This window comes from Canis lupus, chromosome 6 (assembly GCF_011100685.1).
Source record: "Canis lupus familiaris isolate Mischka breed German Shepherd chromosome 6, alternate assembly UU_Cfam_GSD_1.0, whole genome shotgun sequence".
In the NCBI taxonomy this organism is placed as follows: Eukaryota; Metazoa; Chordata; class Mammalia; order Carnivora; family Canidae; genus Canis; species Canis lupus.
This window is the reverse complement of record NC_049227.1, coordinates 9,914,333-9,930,948: the sequence shown is the minus strand read 5'-3', so window position 1 is coordinate 9,930,948 and position 16,616 is coordinate 9,914,333. Positions and strand designations below refer to the sequence as shown.

Genomic DNA, 16,616 nt, shown 5'->3' with positions numbered 1-16,616 from the left:
TATATATATTCTGGTATATTTTTTAATTATGCAGGATGAACAGATGTATATTAGGATTGTCCTAGGAAAACTAGTGGTATATGATCACTTAGCTATGGCATCCCCTAAATCAATTTTGGTGTGACTTAATATATATTTTTTAACTAGGAACATTCTTAGTTGAACATTTTCCAGAAATAAGTGAGTCCTCAGGGCAATCTCAGATCAATGGAGATGAGACAAAATGGGTCTTTCAGGAGACTTAACAAGGGTGTAGAGAAAAGGGATGGTGTTCTTGGTAGCACAGAACAGGGTAGGGTGTTGGTGTCCGGTAATGTGCTAAGGAGGAATCAGCTCTGAGCATACAGACTGTGGTGAGAGAAGATCCAGTTCAGTTTCAGCTTTCTTGACTCCCTGAGAAAGGTTTAATTATTCCACCATTTTTCCTGCTCAGACACAGTGATTATCCACCTTCTACTGCCTATACTCAAAACACATTCATGTAATTTGTCTGATTTGGGGTCTCTATCCCTCCATGACTGAGCTCCTTCAGCTCAGAGGTGTGTCTAACTTGCCCTAGTATCCCCATCACCCCCAACACAAGGCCAGCTGCATCACTTGCACCTCATGAGTGAGTGTGATGGGATATAGATTCTTCAGATGATCCAGCGGGTGTTCTGGAAGTATGGCTCTTGTCTTGCCTGAACATTGGAATCTACATGCACTTCTTGCTGAATGTGTTGGCTGAGAATAGTAAAGAGGTGCTGATTTTATCATCCATGTCTTTGTTTTTCTACTCAGCATCTTTGGAGCCTACAGCATGGATGTGATTACCAGCACATCATTTGGAGTGAACATTGATTCCCTCAACAACCCACAAGATCCCTTTGTGGAAAATATCAAGAAGCTCTTAAAATTTGATTTCCTTGATCCATTTTTCTTCTCAATATGTACGTACAGTGCTATTTTCCTTTTTATCCTCCCTTCCTGTTTTCTCCCCTTCTTTCCTCCCTCACTTCCTCTTTTCCTAATTTCAACAACAATTTTATTGAGATATAACTTCATATAACATGTAAGTCCCCCTTTGAAAATGTACAATTCAATTTTTACAGTCTTGAGTGTTCATCAACCAAGGAATGAATTAAGAAAATGTGATATGTGTATACCATGGAATCTTATTCAGTCATAAAAATGGAAGAAAATCCTGTACTTGGACAACATGATAGATCCTGAGGGCATTATGATAAATGAAATAAGTCAGACAGGGAAAGACAAATACTGTATGACTTCAATTGCGTGTGGAATAAAAAAAAATATAAAAAGGAGATCAGATCTATGGTTCCAGAGGCAGAGGCTGGGAATAGTACTTGAATGAAGGTGACCAAAGGTACAAACTTTCAGCTCTAAGATAAGTATCAAACTGATAAATACAACTTGATGACTGTAGTTAACACTGCTAGGGATGCCTAGGTAGCTCAGCTGTAGAGCATCTGCCTTTGGCTCAGGGCATGATCGTGGGGTCCTGGGATTGAGTCCCCCATCAGGTTTCCCACGGGAAGTCTGCTTCTCTCTCTGACTATGCCTCTGCCTCTCTCATGAATAAATGAATAAAATCTTAAACAAAACAAAACAAAACAAAACAAAAAGACACTGTTGTATGATGTATTTGTAATTTGCCAAGAGAGTAGTTTGTAGAAGTTCTCATCATAATGGTGGATAATTTTGTTTTTATAACTAAAGGAGAAGATAGATATTAATTAATCTTATTGTGTATCATTTCATTATATATGTGTGTCAAGTATATGCAGTACACCTTAACTTCTATAGTACAATATGTCTATTATAACTCAATGAAACTGAAAATTCTTCTTGTGCATTCAAAGATGTGTGTAACTTTTACTGCTGTCCATTGTTGGAATATTGTTTTCAACCCAGAAATCATGTACTTTTTTTTACTATTACTTCCCACTTTCCTTAGTTCTAAGCAACCACTAATCTACTTTTGTCTTAACAGATTTGTTTCTTCTGGACTCTTCATACAGAGAGTCATATAACATCTGATTTTTGTGGCTGCCTTCTTTCATTAGCATAATGTTTTCAAGATTCATCCATGTTGCAGCATGCATCAGAATCTTCTTTTTATGGCAGAACAATATTGCATTGAATAGACATATTGCATTTCGTTTATCCTTCCTTTATTTGATGGACATTTGGGTGTTTCCAACTCTTGGCATTTGTGAATAGTGCTGCTATCCACGTATATGCACAAGTTTTTGTTTAAATACTTGTTTTCAATTCCTTTGGGTATGTACTCAGAGGTGGAATTGTAAAATAACTTTGCTATATTTGTACAACGTTTTACATTGTAACTTGCTAAGTTACTAAGATATAGTATGTTTAATTCAATGAGGAACTGCCAAACTGTTTTCCACCATTTCCACTAATAATGATATCATTGTACATTCCCACTAGTACAGCATGAAGGTTCTAGTTTCTGCCCATCCTTGCCAACATTTGGTCTACACTTGTCTATCTTTTTGATCATGGCCATCTGAATGGGTGTGAAGGGTATCCCATTGTGATTTTGTTTCGCATTTCCTGTGGCTAGTGAAGTTGAGCAACTTTTTATATGCTTGTTGCCTATTTCATAACTTCTTTAGATAAATATGTATTCAAATTCTTGGTTGGGATGTCTAGGGCAATGTTGAATAGAAGTGGCTATAGAGGGACACTGGGTGGCTCAGTGGTTGAGTGTCTGCCTTTGGGTCAGAGCGTGATCCTGGGGTCCTGAGATCGAGTCTCACAGTGGGCTTCCCATGGGGAACCTACTTCTTCCTCTGCCTATGTCTCTGCCTCTCTCTGTGTCTCTCATGAATAAATAAATAAATATTTAAAAAGGGAAGTGACTATAAAGGCATCCTTGTTTTGTTTAATCTTAGCAGGAAGTGTCCAGTTTATATTAATTGTGGTATCAGCTATGAGTTTTTTGTAGATGCCCTTTGTCAGGTTGAGGATATTCCCTTCTGTTGAGTGTTTTTATTGTTAAATGTGTTGGATTTTTGTTAAATACTTTTTCTGCCTGTATTGAGAAGACCATGTGGTTTTTAAAAAAAATTTATTATTGTATTGTATACTCTGGCATCACTGGAGTAAACCCCTCTTGGTTATGTTATATCCTTCTTTTGATTCATTGCTGGGTTCACTTGGCTAGTATTTTGTTGCAGATTTGTGATGTCATAAGATGACATGTCATAAGATATGTTGGTTGGTAGTCTTATTCTATTTTATTTTTTTGTTTGGTTTTAGTATTAGAGTAATAGTGACCTCATAAAATGAGTTTGGTAGTATTCCTACCTCTTCTGTTTTTTGGAAGAATTTGTACAAAATTTGCATTGATTCTACTTTAAATGTTTGCTAGAACTTAATTGTGAAACATACGGAGCTAAGCTTCTTTTTGTTAGTAGTATCTTCACTACAAATTCAGTCTTTTTATTTGTCTTTCAGATTGCCTGTAGGTTTTTTTTTTAAATATCAATTTCTAGTTTGTCTTTTTCTAGGATTTTTCCATTTCATCTATTTTATTGGTGTATAGTTGTTCATAGTATTCCCTATATTCCTTATTATTTTTGTAATGTTGGCAGTAATCTTCTCTTTCATTTCTGATGATAGTAATTTGAATCTTTTCTCCTTTTTTTCTTGGTCAGCCTACCTAAAGGTCTTTTGAAAGATTCAGCTTTGCTTTTATTGAATTTTCTCTTTTTTTAAAATTCTTATTTCATAAGTTTCACCTTTTGTCTGTGCTATATGCTTCCTTCTGCTTGCTTTAGTTTTAGTGTGCTCTTGTATTTTTGGCATGTTTTTGACAGAAAGCTCATTGCTTTGAGATCTTGGTTCTTTTTGATAGGCAGGTGTATATAATGATAAATTTCTTTTTGGTCATTGCTTTTATGATATCCCATGAGCTTTGGTATGTGATTTCTTCATTTTCATAATCTCTAAATGATTCTAAAGTGCCCATTTGATTTCTTCTTTGCCCACTGGCTGTATAGGAATGCATGTATAATTTCTACAGATTTGTGAGTTTCCCAATGTTGTTTGTGTTCTTGATTTCTAATTATATTCCATTGTGGTAAAAGGGCTACTGTGTATTATTTTCATTTTGACAACAATTTCTTAAACAGCATGATTAATTAAAGTAGCATATTATGGTCTAGTGTTTCCAAATAGGCTCTAGTCCAAAAATAAAAGGCTAAGATATTCAGGGATGTAGTCCTGTTCCTTTGGTCACTCCAGAGATGTGGCAGGAAACACTGATCTGACTGCGCTAGTGGTGGTCCCTATGTCTGACTTGCTGTGGCTCAGCCATTGGCTTGAAAATTCGAGGAAAAATCATAGAGGGAATAACTCCTGATATGAATGACTCCTGGTGTCTTTTAATCCTCTGATTGGAAGACAAAGTTATAATTTTCCAGGGAAATTTTGCATTTTCATTGTAATTTCAACTGTTTTTTTTTTTCCCCTTTACAGTACTGTTTCCATTCCTTACCCCAGTTTTTGAAGTATTAAATATCTGGCTCTTTCCAAAAAGTGTTACTGATTTTTTCACAAAATCTGTAAAAAGAATGAAGGAAAATCGCCTCAAAGATAAACAAAAGGTAAATCCCATGGTGGTTATGTGTGGGTGTTCACTTTTGATCTTTTATTGAGCTGTATACATCCAATGTGCACACTTCTAAGTATATTTTTATGGTAGGTAGAGAACTATAGGATTTAGAGCAGAAGACTACAATTTTAGGGAGAATGAAAAAGGTGAAGGTCAGGGAAGGAGATAAGATGAGTCAGAGACAATGTTTAAAATTTAATAATAAACATAGCAACTAGTATGTCACTGCATAAACTTTAGTGAGAGAAAAACTACCACTTCCCTTCAATAAATTGGCAAAACATAAGAATTATTTTTAAAATCATTTTCCTGGTAGTGTAATTTTGCCAAATCTTACATTGGCAAAGAATCCCTTCAATTCAAACGCTTTTATCCTACTGTTCTCCAGGGGAAAGTCCCATCAGGCACCTGGTGGAATATAGTCTGTGTTAAATTTGAGCCTGTCATAGTCTGGAATGGGTAGAAGTCTTCTCTGGACACTGAAGCTGCAAGCTGGCTAAGCCAGCTTTGCCTTCATGAGGCCTGATGGCCAGCACTAGGATGTGTGTAGGACAAGGAGACAGGGCTGATATCACTGAATATTGTGCAGAGGTCTGGGAGAGTGGGACATTGGAAGATGCTGACACAGAAGCTGCTTATGGACTCTGCAGAGGTCAGGGATTGGTCTATGTGGCTATTCATTAAGAATTAAGGCTGGAAGAAAGGACTGAAGTCAGGTACTTTCTCCTTAGCTAGTAGATGTGACAGGAGAGGGATCAGGCAACTCTTGGGCCAAGAAGGTATGTTCAAAAGTCAGAGAAGCTGAGGATCAGAGAAAGCAAGATCCAAAAAGCAATGGAACATAATGGCTGGATTCCTGTCAGGGAAACATCCTGCTCTCCAAGATTTATAGCTGGACATTTTGTTCTCTGACAACACTAGTCAAACTTCTGGAAATTTTTAGAGGTAAAGGGCCATATTCTCAGGAAAGATGTTATGTATTGTACCTCTGATTTATTTCTGACTTCACAAGTGATTTTTTGTCATTGAAATTTATCTTTCTGTTTTTAGCATCGAGTGGACTTTCTTCAGCTGATGATTAACTCCCAGAATTCTAAAGAAACAGACACTCATAAAGGTAGGCAAGGAGAGCTTCAGAGGGCCATTGATGGGGTGGCTCAGAGAGATGGGTGTGATTCTGAGGTGTGGAGGATGATTTTTAGCAGATGAAATTTTGTCAAATAAAGACACATGTTCAGATACAAATGGTAGTCAGAGCATTTTCCAGGAAAACAAGTCCACAAGTTTTTTCAAAGCTTGAAGGGCAATGATAGGCAAACAATCAGTGGTCTCCCACAGGGAGCTTGTTTTTTTCTTTCTTTTTTTTTTTTAAGATTTTATTTATTTATGAGAGACAGACAGAGAGAGAGAGAGAGAGAGAGAGAGAGAGGCAGAGACACAGGCAGAGGGAGAAGCAGGCTCCATGCAGGGAGCCTGATGTGGGACTCGATCCCGGGATTCCAGGATCACGCTCTGGGCCAAAGGCAGGCGGTAAACCGCTGAGCCACCCAGGGATCCCCAGGGAGTTTGTTTTTAATGTCAATCCTGCAGCCTAATCCAGATCCAGTTAATCAGAACCTCTGCCTGGAAATTCACATCAGGATTCATTACATCAGGAGGCACATGGCCCCAGTGTTGGTGACCTTAACTTGACACACTTGGTTAAATTTGTGTTCACTGGCTTAGTCTACTGGAAGTTTTTTTTTTTTTTTTCCTTTTCGTAATTAGGTAGTAACTGGTGCAGGATGCTTTTGTGACTTTGTGCATATTGTGTTTCTCTTAAACTGTTCCCTACTACTTTTATCATCCACAGATGATCTTTGACTATAACCATTATTACTATGATGGTCACAAAATAATGATTTTCTACTTCCACCATTCTTCTACATTCTGAGTGATAGTCCATTGTTAGGGTGAGCTTTCCATTCCTTATTGTATTTGTTTATTTATATATGTCAGTATGATCTCTTATATTACTAACTTAGTCTCTTACATCGTTTTTTTTTTAAGATTTATTTATTTATTTATTTATTTATTTATTTATTTATTTATTTATGATAGACATAGAGAGAGAGAGAGAGAGAGAGAGAGAGAGAGAGAGGCAGAGACACAGGAGGAGAGAGAAGTAGGCTCCATGCCGGGAGCCCGACGTGGGACTTGATCCTGGGACTCCAGGATTGCGCCCTGGGCCAAAAGCAGGCGCTAAACTGCTGAGCCACCCAGGGATCCCTCTTACATCGTTTTTTATTTAGATCTCCAATTCTCTCAGATTTTTCCTCTGGAAGTCCTTTTTAGTGGGTTCCTGTGTCCTTTTTTCTTTCTTCTTTCTTTATGTTTCCAATAGACTTTATTTTTTTATAGCAGTTTAGGTTCACTGCAAAATTGACTGAAAGACATAGAGATTTATCCCATATTCCTCTTGCCCCATCTACATACAGCATCCCCCATTATCAAAAGTCCACACAATATGGTAATTTTGTCGTAATCGATATACCTACAATGACACATTATTACCACCCAAAATCCATAGTTTACATTACAGTTTACCCCTAAAGTTGTACATTTTATGGGCTTTGACATATGTATAATGATGTGTAACCACCATTATAGCACATAGAGTATCTGTATCCTTTTCCCATATTATTTTCTGAGCATTTCCTTGCATTCTGGTGTGAGACATTCCAGATTTCTCTTTTGTTTCCCCTGACGAGCCTTGGAATCAGCCATTTCTCCGAGAAACTCTGATTTTTTTTTTAGTGAGAATAGTATTTAGAAACCAAAATCTGGGATCCCCCAGTACTCATTGCTACTAGGGTTTCTTTGTTTCTATTTCCTCTCAGTGAGCCAAGTTAAGAACATCAAATATATTTACACAGGACTGACCAACATAAACATTTGTATATCTATCCATAACCAGTAATTTAATTATGATCTCTGTGTTTGAAAGAAAAGAGGAGGCTTGATTTATAGTTGTTTTTATGACAGATATATTTCCATTTGGTTAAATTCAAGCTATCTATGGTTTGACAGTCATCTCACAAAATTCTTGAATATAACAGTTGATTCTAGAGAAAAAGGATGGGCTTACTCTATCATACCACTAATATATATATATATATATGTATAACTAATGTCTCTATCTATCTATCTATCTATCTATCATCTATCTATCTATCTATGTAGTTCTACTATTTTCTGTGATGAAGGAAATATTTTATATATGCTTGGTCCTGTACAGAACCACTTCATGTGATTATTCAGTATGTGACATGTGGGTAGTGTCACTGAGATCTGAATCTTTTTTTTTAAGATTTCATTTATTTATTTGACAGAAAGCGAGGGCAAAAGCAGGGGGAGTGGCAGGCAGAGGGAGAGGGAGAAGCAGGCTCTCTGATGAGCAGGGAGCCCAATGTGGGGCTCGTTCTCAGGACCCGGAGATCTTGACCTGAGCCATGAGCCAAAGGCAGATGCTCAACTGACTGAGGCACCCAAGCACCCTGAGATCTGAATCTTATACTGTATTTAATATATCTAATTAAAATTTAAATATAAATAGCCATATCCGGCAAGAAGCTACCAATTGGACATCACAGCCCTAAACATTTATTATCATGGGATCCATGGAAATGGAGGGCAAGAATCTGATGGTTGAATTATCTAGGGCAGCATAACAAAGTATGACTGGGAAATCAGAATTTTGTATATTTTTCTTGTACTTTTTATATTATTTTTAGTTTTGAGTTATGTGTTTGTGGTAGGTCAGTGCTCTTAGTATCTAAATGTCCTAATACAGTTCTGATTAAAGAGATTAGAGCATGACCATGCTGAGTTTCTGCCAGGAGAAAATCAAAGGATATGCCAACATCTTCATAGTGGGGCCATTCATTAAGGAAGGTGACATTCAGACCATGATTGAATAAGTATTGCTAATTCCATTCACTGGATTCAGTTTGTCTAAATTTCATGCTGGCCTATACCCTGCTATTGACACATTCTTTCTTCTGCTCAATGGTGGCATTACTTATCCTAGTTCCATCACCACTCTTCTAGCTTTTTGTCTGTTGTAGTTTCTGTACATATTGGAGATCATGCACTTGCGAAGTTGTGTGCCAGGTCTTCTACTAGCTGAGACCTCTGAAAGGTATAATCCATGCTTCTCAAGCTAGGTTGTTCACACAAATCACCACATCTCATGAAAGCTCAGACTTTGATTCGATAGTTCTAGGGTGAGGTTTGAGATTCTGCATTTCTAATAAACTCCCAGATGCTGCAGATGCTGATGGTCCATGGATCGCTCTTTGAGCAACAAGAATTTATCAGTAGACAATATTGTTCTCTTCACTTTCCACAAATATGTTTGGATGAAAGATCATTCATTTTGTCCTGACAATTGAGTCTTAGTATCACAAACTCTCTAAATAAATTTAAGTTCTCTTTTAGCTAGAAGAATATAAATTTTCCTGGGGGAGAATGGTATCCCATGTTACTTACGACTGAAGTACTTTTAGGATCCTCCAAAGGTCATGCTGATAACACCATGTACGTTAGACAGAAATGCCATCTCCTGAAATTACCTATCTGTGTTGGTGCGGAGGGTGGCACTAGCAGGAGCAGATGGCCAAGAATAGTATAGACCATAGGAAGAACCAGATCAAGATAACTTCTGGCTTTTCTGGCTCTGTAAGATAGACATCAGAGTGCAAACCACTCTGAGTTTGATTCTGAATTGCTTTTACATTTTCCCCAAGGGAATTGGGAGTTTCAAATGGACTTCTCATTATCTAAAGTGTGTGTGTGTGTTTTTTTTTTACATTCACCTGCTATAGCTAAAATGTGTTTCTTCTCCTTTTAGCTCTATCTGATTTGGAGCTGGTGGCCCAATCTATTATCTTTATTTTTGCTGGCTATGAGACCACTAGCACTTCTCTTTCCTTCCTTATGTATGAATTAGCCACTCACCCTGATGTCCAGCAGAAACTGCAGGAGGAGATTGATGCGACTTTCCCCAATAAGGTGAGGGGGTTATACCTGAAGAAGGGAGTCAGTGTAGGTTTGGTTATGTCTCAGTAACGGATTAGCCCTCAAACCTAGTAGGTTTTCATAAAAAGGTTTACTCCTATTTCCACATTCGCATGTCAGATATGGGCCTTAGCAGAAGTTGGGAGTGAGTCTCTGCTCCATACAGTTATTGGTGATACCAGGTAAAGAGGCTCCATTTTCTTATACCTGCGTTATCTAGAACCTGGGGACTTATTGTTTGCTTGGTAATAAGGAACTATGTGTTACTCACTTGATTTTCAAATGTTTGGCTCCAGACTTACATACATCTCATCAGTTCACCCCTCATTTGCAAAATGGTTTCCCGTAAGTTCATGTGAGCTAGGAAATATGGGGGTCTCCATGATCCTGGGTGAGCAGTGTATGATTCTACTACTTTCTACTACACACCCTATGAAGTGTCAACTCTATTATTTCCATTTAACAAGTCAGGAAACTGAGCTATAGAGAGACAATATGACATTCTTAAACTATCACATAACTAGTAGTGTAGAATTCAAGCTAGGAGCCAAGTGCTTGGATCCTGATTGACCTCTAATCTGTACAATGTTGGGACTTACACAAAGCAGCAAGTGATAGACATATATTGCCCACACTGTTTTCAGATCTCTGCCCATCCTGAAGTTCCCTTCTTATGAAGAGACCTGACCCCTGGGTCTGGAGTGGCCTGTTTGGCAAACAGTGAGACTCCAAAGTGACAACTAGGAGACCCTTCCAGCAACAGAGGGTGGGGCTTAGAACAGGGTTCTGATCCCCTGTATTACTTTTCCTAGAACTGAAATTGTGTGCCCACAATTGGTAGCATCCAATTGTAGCCTTCTCTTGCCCCTTTTGCGTTGAAAGAAAGTAGTGTCTCCCCAAATTATTTAGTGTTTTTCTCCAAATATTGTAAATAGAATTGAAAAACTAGGAAGGCAGGATATTTCAACTAGGACAGTTTATGAGGAAGAGGGGAGTTTTCTGTGGCACATTCTCCTTTCATGATACAGATGTGTCGCCCCTGTTTTGAAAGGAACAAAAGACTTCAACAGATTTCATTTAAGATTAAGGGCCATAGGGAAGGGAAAATATGATTAAAACAGAGAAGGAGTTGGGATTCTGGGTGATGGGCACTGAGGAGGGCACTTGATGAGATGAGTACTGGGTGTTATACTATATGTTGGCCAATAGAACTTCAATAAAAACAAATGAAAAAAAAAAACAGAGAGAGACAAGCCATAAGAGACTCTTAAGTATACGAAACAAATGAGGGTTGCTGGAGAGGAGGTGGAAGAGGGGTTAGGGTAGTAGGGTAATGGGCATTAAGGAAGGCACTTGATGTAATGAGCGCTGGGTATTACATGAACTGAGCAGTCAGTTCTAATTCTAATTCTTCCTCTGAAACTAATAATACACTATATGTTAATAAAATAAATTTAAACAAAAAATGTAGAAAAAAGGTCAAGGGTCACACTCTATTAGTCACTTTTGTTCACACAAGGAAGAAAAACCATTACCTGGTAGTGGGAAGGATTTCAGGCCCTGTGTAGGAGATCGTCATAGTGGTCTCCCCCAGTCATTACTATTGCTGCTTACGTCTATGACTCACATGTCAGTGAGCCATTGAGTAGATCAAAGGACATGCTAGACATTCAAATGTCCACAAATACCCTTTACCAAAATACATGATTCTTAGGTGTTCCTAATACTTCAGTAGTAGTATATACAGTGCATTGAACTTTGATCCCAAATCTCAATTTTTAAAAAGATTTTATTTATTTATTTATTTATTTATTTGAGAGAGAGAGAGAGAGAGAAGGTAGAGACACAGGCAGAGGGAGAAGCAGGCTCCATGCAGGGAGCCTGACGCAGGACTTGATCCCGGGTCTCAAGGATCACACCCTACGCTGAAGGTGGTGCTAAACAGCTGAACCACCCGGGCTGCCCCCAAATCTCAATTTATCAAAATCTGTTTCTTTCCTTCCAGGCATTGCCCACTTACGATGCCCTTGTGCAGATGGAATATCTGGACATGGTGTTGAATGAAACTCTCCGATTATACCCAATCGCTGGTAGACTTGAGAGGGTCTGTAAGAAAGATGTGGAAATCAGTGGTGTGTTCATTCCCAAAGGGACAGTGGTGATGGTGCCAACCTTTACTCTTCATCGAGACCAGAGTCTCTGGCCAGAGCCTGAGGAATTCCGACCTGAAAGGTACAGGGAACCCTGCAAAGGGGAACCCACCCTCATATTGGAGGATATTCTGTATTTTCTTAGTATAGATGACAATCGTGTGGTGGTACAATGATTTATTTGTACATTTTTTTATTCTTAGAAGTATTTTTCTTGTTACAAAATGAACATTATTGTCCAAATTTTACAAACTCTAGTTGAGAATAGAGAAAATTAACATCATCACCAGTCACAATATATCAGGATTATTAATCATGTGATGTATGTCCTTGTGGATGTTTTTCTATGCATATATAGAAGCTTAAAAGTTAAGATGGCATTATATATTTTTGAGGTACTGAGTTAATGTAACAGTAAAGTATAAACAACGTACCATAATTGTGTTTGTGATTATATGTATATACATAATATACTTAACCATTATCTTAATTAAGAAAATGGGACTTTTTGTTACTTTAGTGTTTCTGTCCTCTTTAGGTCTCTGGATTTACTCCTTAGATTTTCGCATTCTGTGTTTGTAACCCTGCGCCACCATGTCTGCTAGGTATAGTGTGAGGACAGTGGCTGTGGTGCTGAGAGTTCACATCCCTGGCAGGAGGAGCAGCAGCCTGAGGACAGAGTGTGCTGGAGACCTGATAGGTCCTGTGCTGTCTGTGGTTGCAGTTCTAAGCATCTCTCATCTCTCTAGTATCTGGGATTTATCCAAAGTGAGGTCATCTGTTCTCTAGCCATTTAGACATCCTCCTTGGAGGGGTCTTGAGTTTTCTCTTCTGGGAATTCAGAGCAGAGTCTGGCTTTGGGTAAGCCTGAATTCTGCAAAAGTCCATGCTTTCCTGTTTATTGTATTGGTGGGCAAAATTTGGATGAGTTCTTAGAGACCTAGATGTTTAGCCCCCGACTCAAAGTCCCTGTTAACAGAGCTCTTTTCTGGTCGCATGGTGTCCCTAGTGCTAGCAATGCGTCTACACATAGTACTTGCTGAAAGAACTTAGAGTTGACCAAGTCATCTGTTTTCTGGACCAGGAGACCTGTTGGCTCCCACAAGTTCAGCTGTTCAGTCTCCTATAGCTTCTCAAACAGAAACCAGTGATCACTCCTGTACTTGTTTATGATTCATTCAGCCATGAGAGGAAGTGCTTACCTACGTGTGTTAGGAACTGTGCCAGGTAGTGAAATCCATGTATTAAAAATATCAATTATGAATAATTAAAAAAGATTTTATTTATTATTTCAGATAGGCAGAGAGTGAGTGAGAGAGTGAGAGAGAGAGAGCACAAGCAGGGGGGAGGGACAGAAGGAGAAGCAGGATCCCTGTTGGGCAGGGAACTTGATGTGGGGCTCCACTGGAGTACCCTAATATCATGACCTGAGCCAAAGGCAGACACTTAACCAACTGAGCCACCCAGGTACCCCTTATGGATAATTTTTTAAAAAGATTTTATTTGTTTGAGAGAAAGCAAGCATAAGCAGGGGGAGGAGCAGAGGGAGAAGGAGAAGCCCCAATATGGGGCTTGATTACAGGACGTGAAGATCATTCCCTGAGCCAAAGGCAGATGCTTAACCATCTGAGCCACCCAGTCTCCCCTATTGCAGAGAATTTTTGACACATGCACAAACATTATATAGACACAAGTCTATGAAATACTTTTAATGAATTTATATATGCCCACCACCTGCCTAGTAACTACTAACCCATATCAGCTACTCCATCCACACACCATTATAATTCTTTTACTGTTTTCCATATTATTTTAAGGCATATCATGTAAACATTTCAGTATGTTCTTCATGATAAAAGGAGTTTAAATAATACCTCACCTAAATGCCATTATCATTTTCCCAAATCCACATGTTTCCTGACTATAAGTATTAAGGAATGAATTTTTAAAAAAGATTTTATTTATTTATTCATGGAAGTGTGTACAGAGAGAGAGAAAGGCAGAGACACAGGCAGAGAGAAAAGCACAGTCAGAGAGAAGCCCGATGTGGGGCTCAATCCCTGGACTCCAGGATCACGCCCTGGGCCAAAGGCAGGCGCTAAACCGCTGAGCCACCCAGGGATCCCAAGGAATGAATTTTGAATGAAGCATAGGTCTAACCCCAAAGGAATTTATAGTGTCTTAGAACAGATAGACAAAAACTCAATGATTATAATGATTATACATAGATCTAAGTATCATTATAGTGGAGTAGCGTCACGTGCCCATGTAAATCATGTGAAAATCTTTTCCGTGTAAGTGGTTGGGAATGGTCCTAGCAGGGAGTGTAGGGATGTGAAGGGAAAAATAACAATGGTAAAACATAGGAGGCATTTCTCTACTTCCTTTTTCTATGAGCATGTGACCAACATAAGTGGGAATGGAGGCATCAACCTACCTTTCCTCCAGTCAGGCTCATTTCCTGCTTGCCTTTCAAAGTGTGAACATCACACCACCCTCAATATAATTCTAGTGTCTAAGGTAAATCTTTTCAACAGCTTTATGTCATGTCCTCAGCAAGACTGAATGCTCCCATAGGGCAAGGGGAATCCAACGACCTGTAGCTTACAATTGTCATAGCAGAATAAGCATAGCAGGATTACAGTAAACAACCCATCAAAGTTTCCTATATACTCCTGGTTGAGAACCCCAAACATGTACTTCTTGTGGTCTTTATGATTAACTAAACTTGTTTTCCACTTCCATTGTGGAGCCAGGTTCAGTAGGAAGAACAAGGACAGCATAAATCCTTATACATACCTGCCTTTTGGAACTGGACCCCGAAACTGCATTGGAATGAGGTTTGCGATCATGAACATGAAACTTGCCCTTGTTAGGGTCCTGCAGAACTTCTCCTTCAAACCTTGTAAAGAAACACAGGTCAGAGAGATAACGTTCTGCATAAATAGTGTTTTATTGGTTTTTTTTTTAACTAAGAGATATGAAATAGATGTGTGTGTGTGTGTGTGTGTGTGTGTGTGTTTGTGAGCGAATGTGCTCATTTATCCTTAGTAATTTGTTCTATCAGCCCAGTAATCTATTAGAGTCATCTGTGGCCTTGAAGGGTCCTTTAGCTCTTGAGTGCCACATCTGTGATTCATAACCGCCCAACCATAAGGGTCATCTGTCAGTATAGTTCACATGAAATTATTATGCACAGTCCTTTGATCTTGAGCAGTGTTTTAAATCTCTTTCAAGTCCACTGAAAGGAAAGGAACACGTTGTGCACAATCATGATGTGCAATGTGGTGATAACCATGATGTGACTTTTGAATGATGCTCTTCTCCACTACAATTTATAGACACTATTGTGACCATGGTTCTCAACCTTGGTTTTACTCTGAAGTCAGTGGGTTCATTAAAAATCCTATATTCTAACATAATTCACCCAGAGAATGGCTTTAAATGTGTCCCCACTGATTCTCAAGTGCAAGCAAGGTTGAGTGTCACTGGTGTGAAACATGCCTGACTGATGTGAAGGAGTCCCATGGTCCAGGCCATCCTAGCTACTTGGCTCCACCTTCTCCAGTCAGGCTGTGCTCCCTTTCCATGCTAGTCTGTTATCATGGATGGATGTTTCCATGGGAGAGAGTACAGGATGTTTATCAGTGTAGATGTTCATATGATAAAATGTGTAATAAACACTCAGGATGGCCTACAAGCTTCAACGTATACAAAATTATCTCTCTCACTTTTCAAAATTGTTTGCCATAATGGGTAAGAATCTGTCTTAAATTTAAATACTCATCCTTTTTACTTAAAATTTAAATATAAAAGTATATAAACCAATATGAGTTTGTCTCCAGCCTGGTACTGAGTGGGTGGTCAGTAGATACTCTGTTGAATGAGTGATGGATGAATGCTTACATACTCCAGTCTTGACAACTTACAGAATAATTTTAAAGAATCAGAGATATATGAATCTATAAGTAGTATTTATATATTTGTAATGCATTATTGTCCTTCATATAACTTGCCTGCTTTGCTTCTGTTGTTAGCTGGATTTTCATGGTCGTTTCTCATATACTTGTTTAACTGTTGCAGATCCCCCTGAAATTAAATGCTCAAGGGATTATTCAACCTGAAAAGCCCATTGTTCTCAAGGTTGAGCCAAGAGATGGGAGTGTAAATGGAGCCTGACTTTCCCTAAGGACTTCCTTTTGTTCTTCAAGAAACTATCCCAGAACACCAGAGACCTCAATTTCCTTTGATTATGTGGTTTCACTCATGTAGGGAATATAAGAAATAGTGAAAGGGGTTGTAGGGGAAAGAAGGGAAAATGAGTGGGAAAAATTAGAGAGGGTGACACAGAATGAGAAACTCTTAACTCTGGGAAATGTACAAGGGATAGTGGAAGGGGAGGCAGGTGGGGGGATGGGGTGACTGACGGGCACTGAGGAGGGCACTTGACGGGATGAGCACTGGGTGTTACAATGTATGTTGGCAAATCAAACTTCAATAAAAAATATATTAAAAACCCCAGAAATGATCCCTGGGTGGCGCAGCGGTTTGGCGCCTGCCTTTGGCCCAGGGCGCGATCCTAGAGACCCGGAATCGAATCCCATGTCAGGCTCCTGGTGCACGGAGCCTGCTTCTCCCTCTGCCTGTGTCTGCCTCTCTCTCTCTCTCTCTCTCTCTCTCTCTCTCCCTGTGACTATCGTAAAAAAAAACAGAACAGAAATGAAGGTGGGCTTCATGTACAACCTGTGACAGATGACTAGGGATTC

At 38.9% G+C, this 16,616-nt stretch overlaps 1 protein-coding gene across 2 annotated transcripts in view; it reads left to right on the top strand.

The window, feature by feature from the left end:
• CYP3A4 (cytochrome P450, family 3, subfamily A, polypeptide 4) overlaps positions 1 to 16,229 on the top strand; it is a 32,427-nt gene extending 16,198 nt beyond the window's left edge. Inside the window, exons 7-13 of one of the 2 annotated variants that reach the window (XM_038539354.1) lie at positions 781 to 929; positions 4,507 to 4,634; positions 5,693 to 5,759; positions 9,534 to 9,694; positions 11,706 to 11,932; positions 14,607 to 14,769; positions 15,934 to 16,229. In XM_038539354.1, coding sequence (XP_038395282.1) covers positions 781 to 929; positions 4,507 to 4,634; positions 5,693 to 5,759; positions 9,534 to 9,694; positions 11,706 to 11,932; positions 14,607 to 14,769; positions 15,934 to 16,029 — 991 coding nt within the window. In that variant the 3' untranslated portion in view covers positions 16,030 to 16,229. The remainder of the gene's footprint in view (positions 1 to 780; positions 930 to 4,506; positions 4,635 to 5,692; positions 5,760 to 9,533; positions 9,695 to 11,705; positions 11,933 to 14,606; positions 14,770 to 15,933) is intronic. The other variant, XM_038539355.1, reaches the window with a different exon arrangement.
• The last annotated feature ends 387 nt before the right edge of the window (positions 16,230 to 16,616 follow it).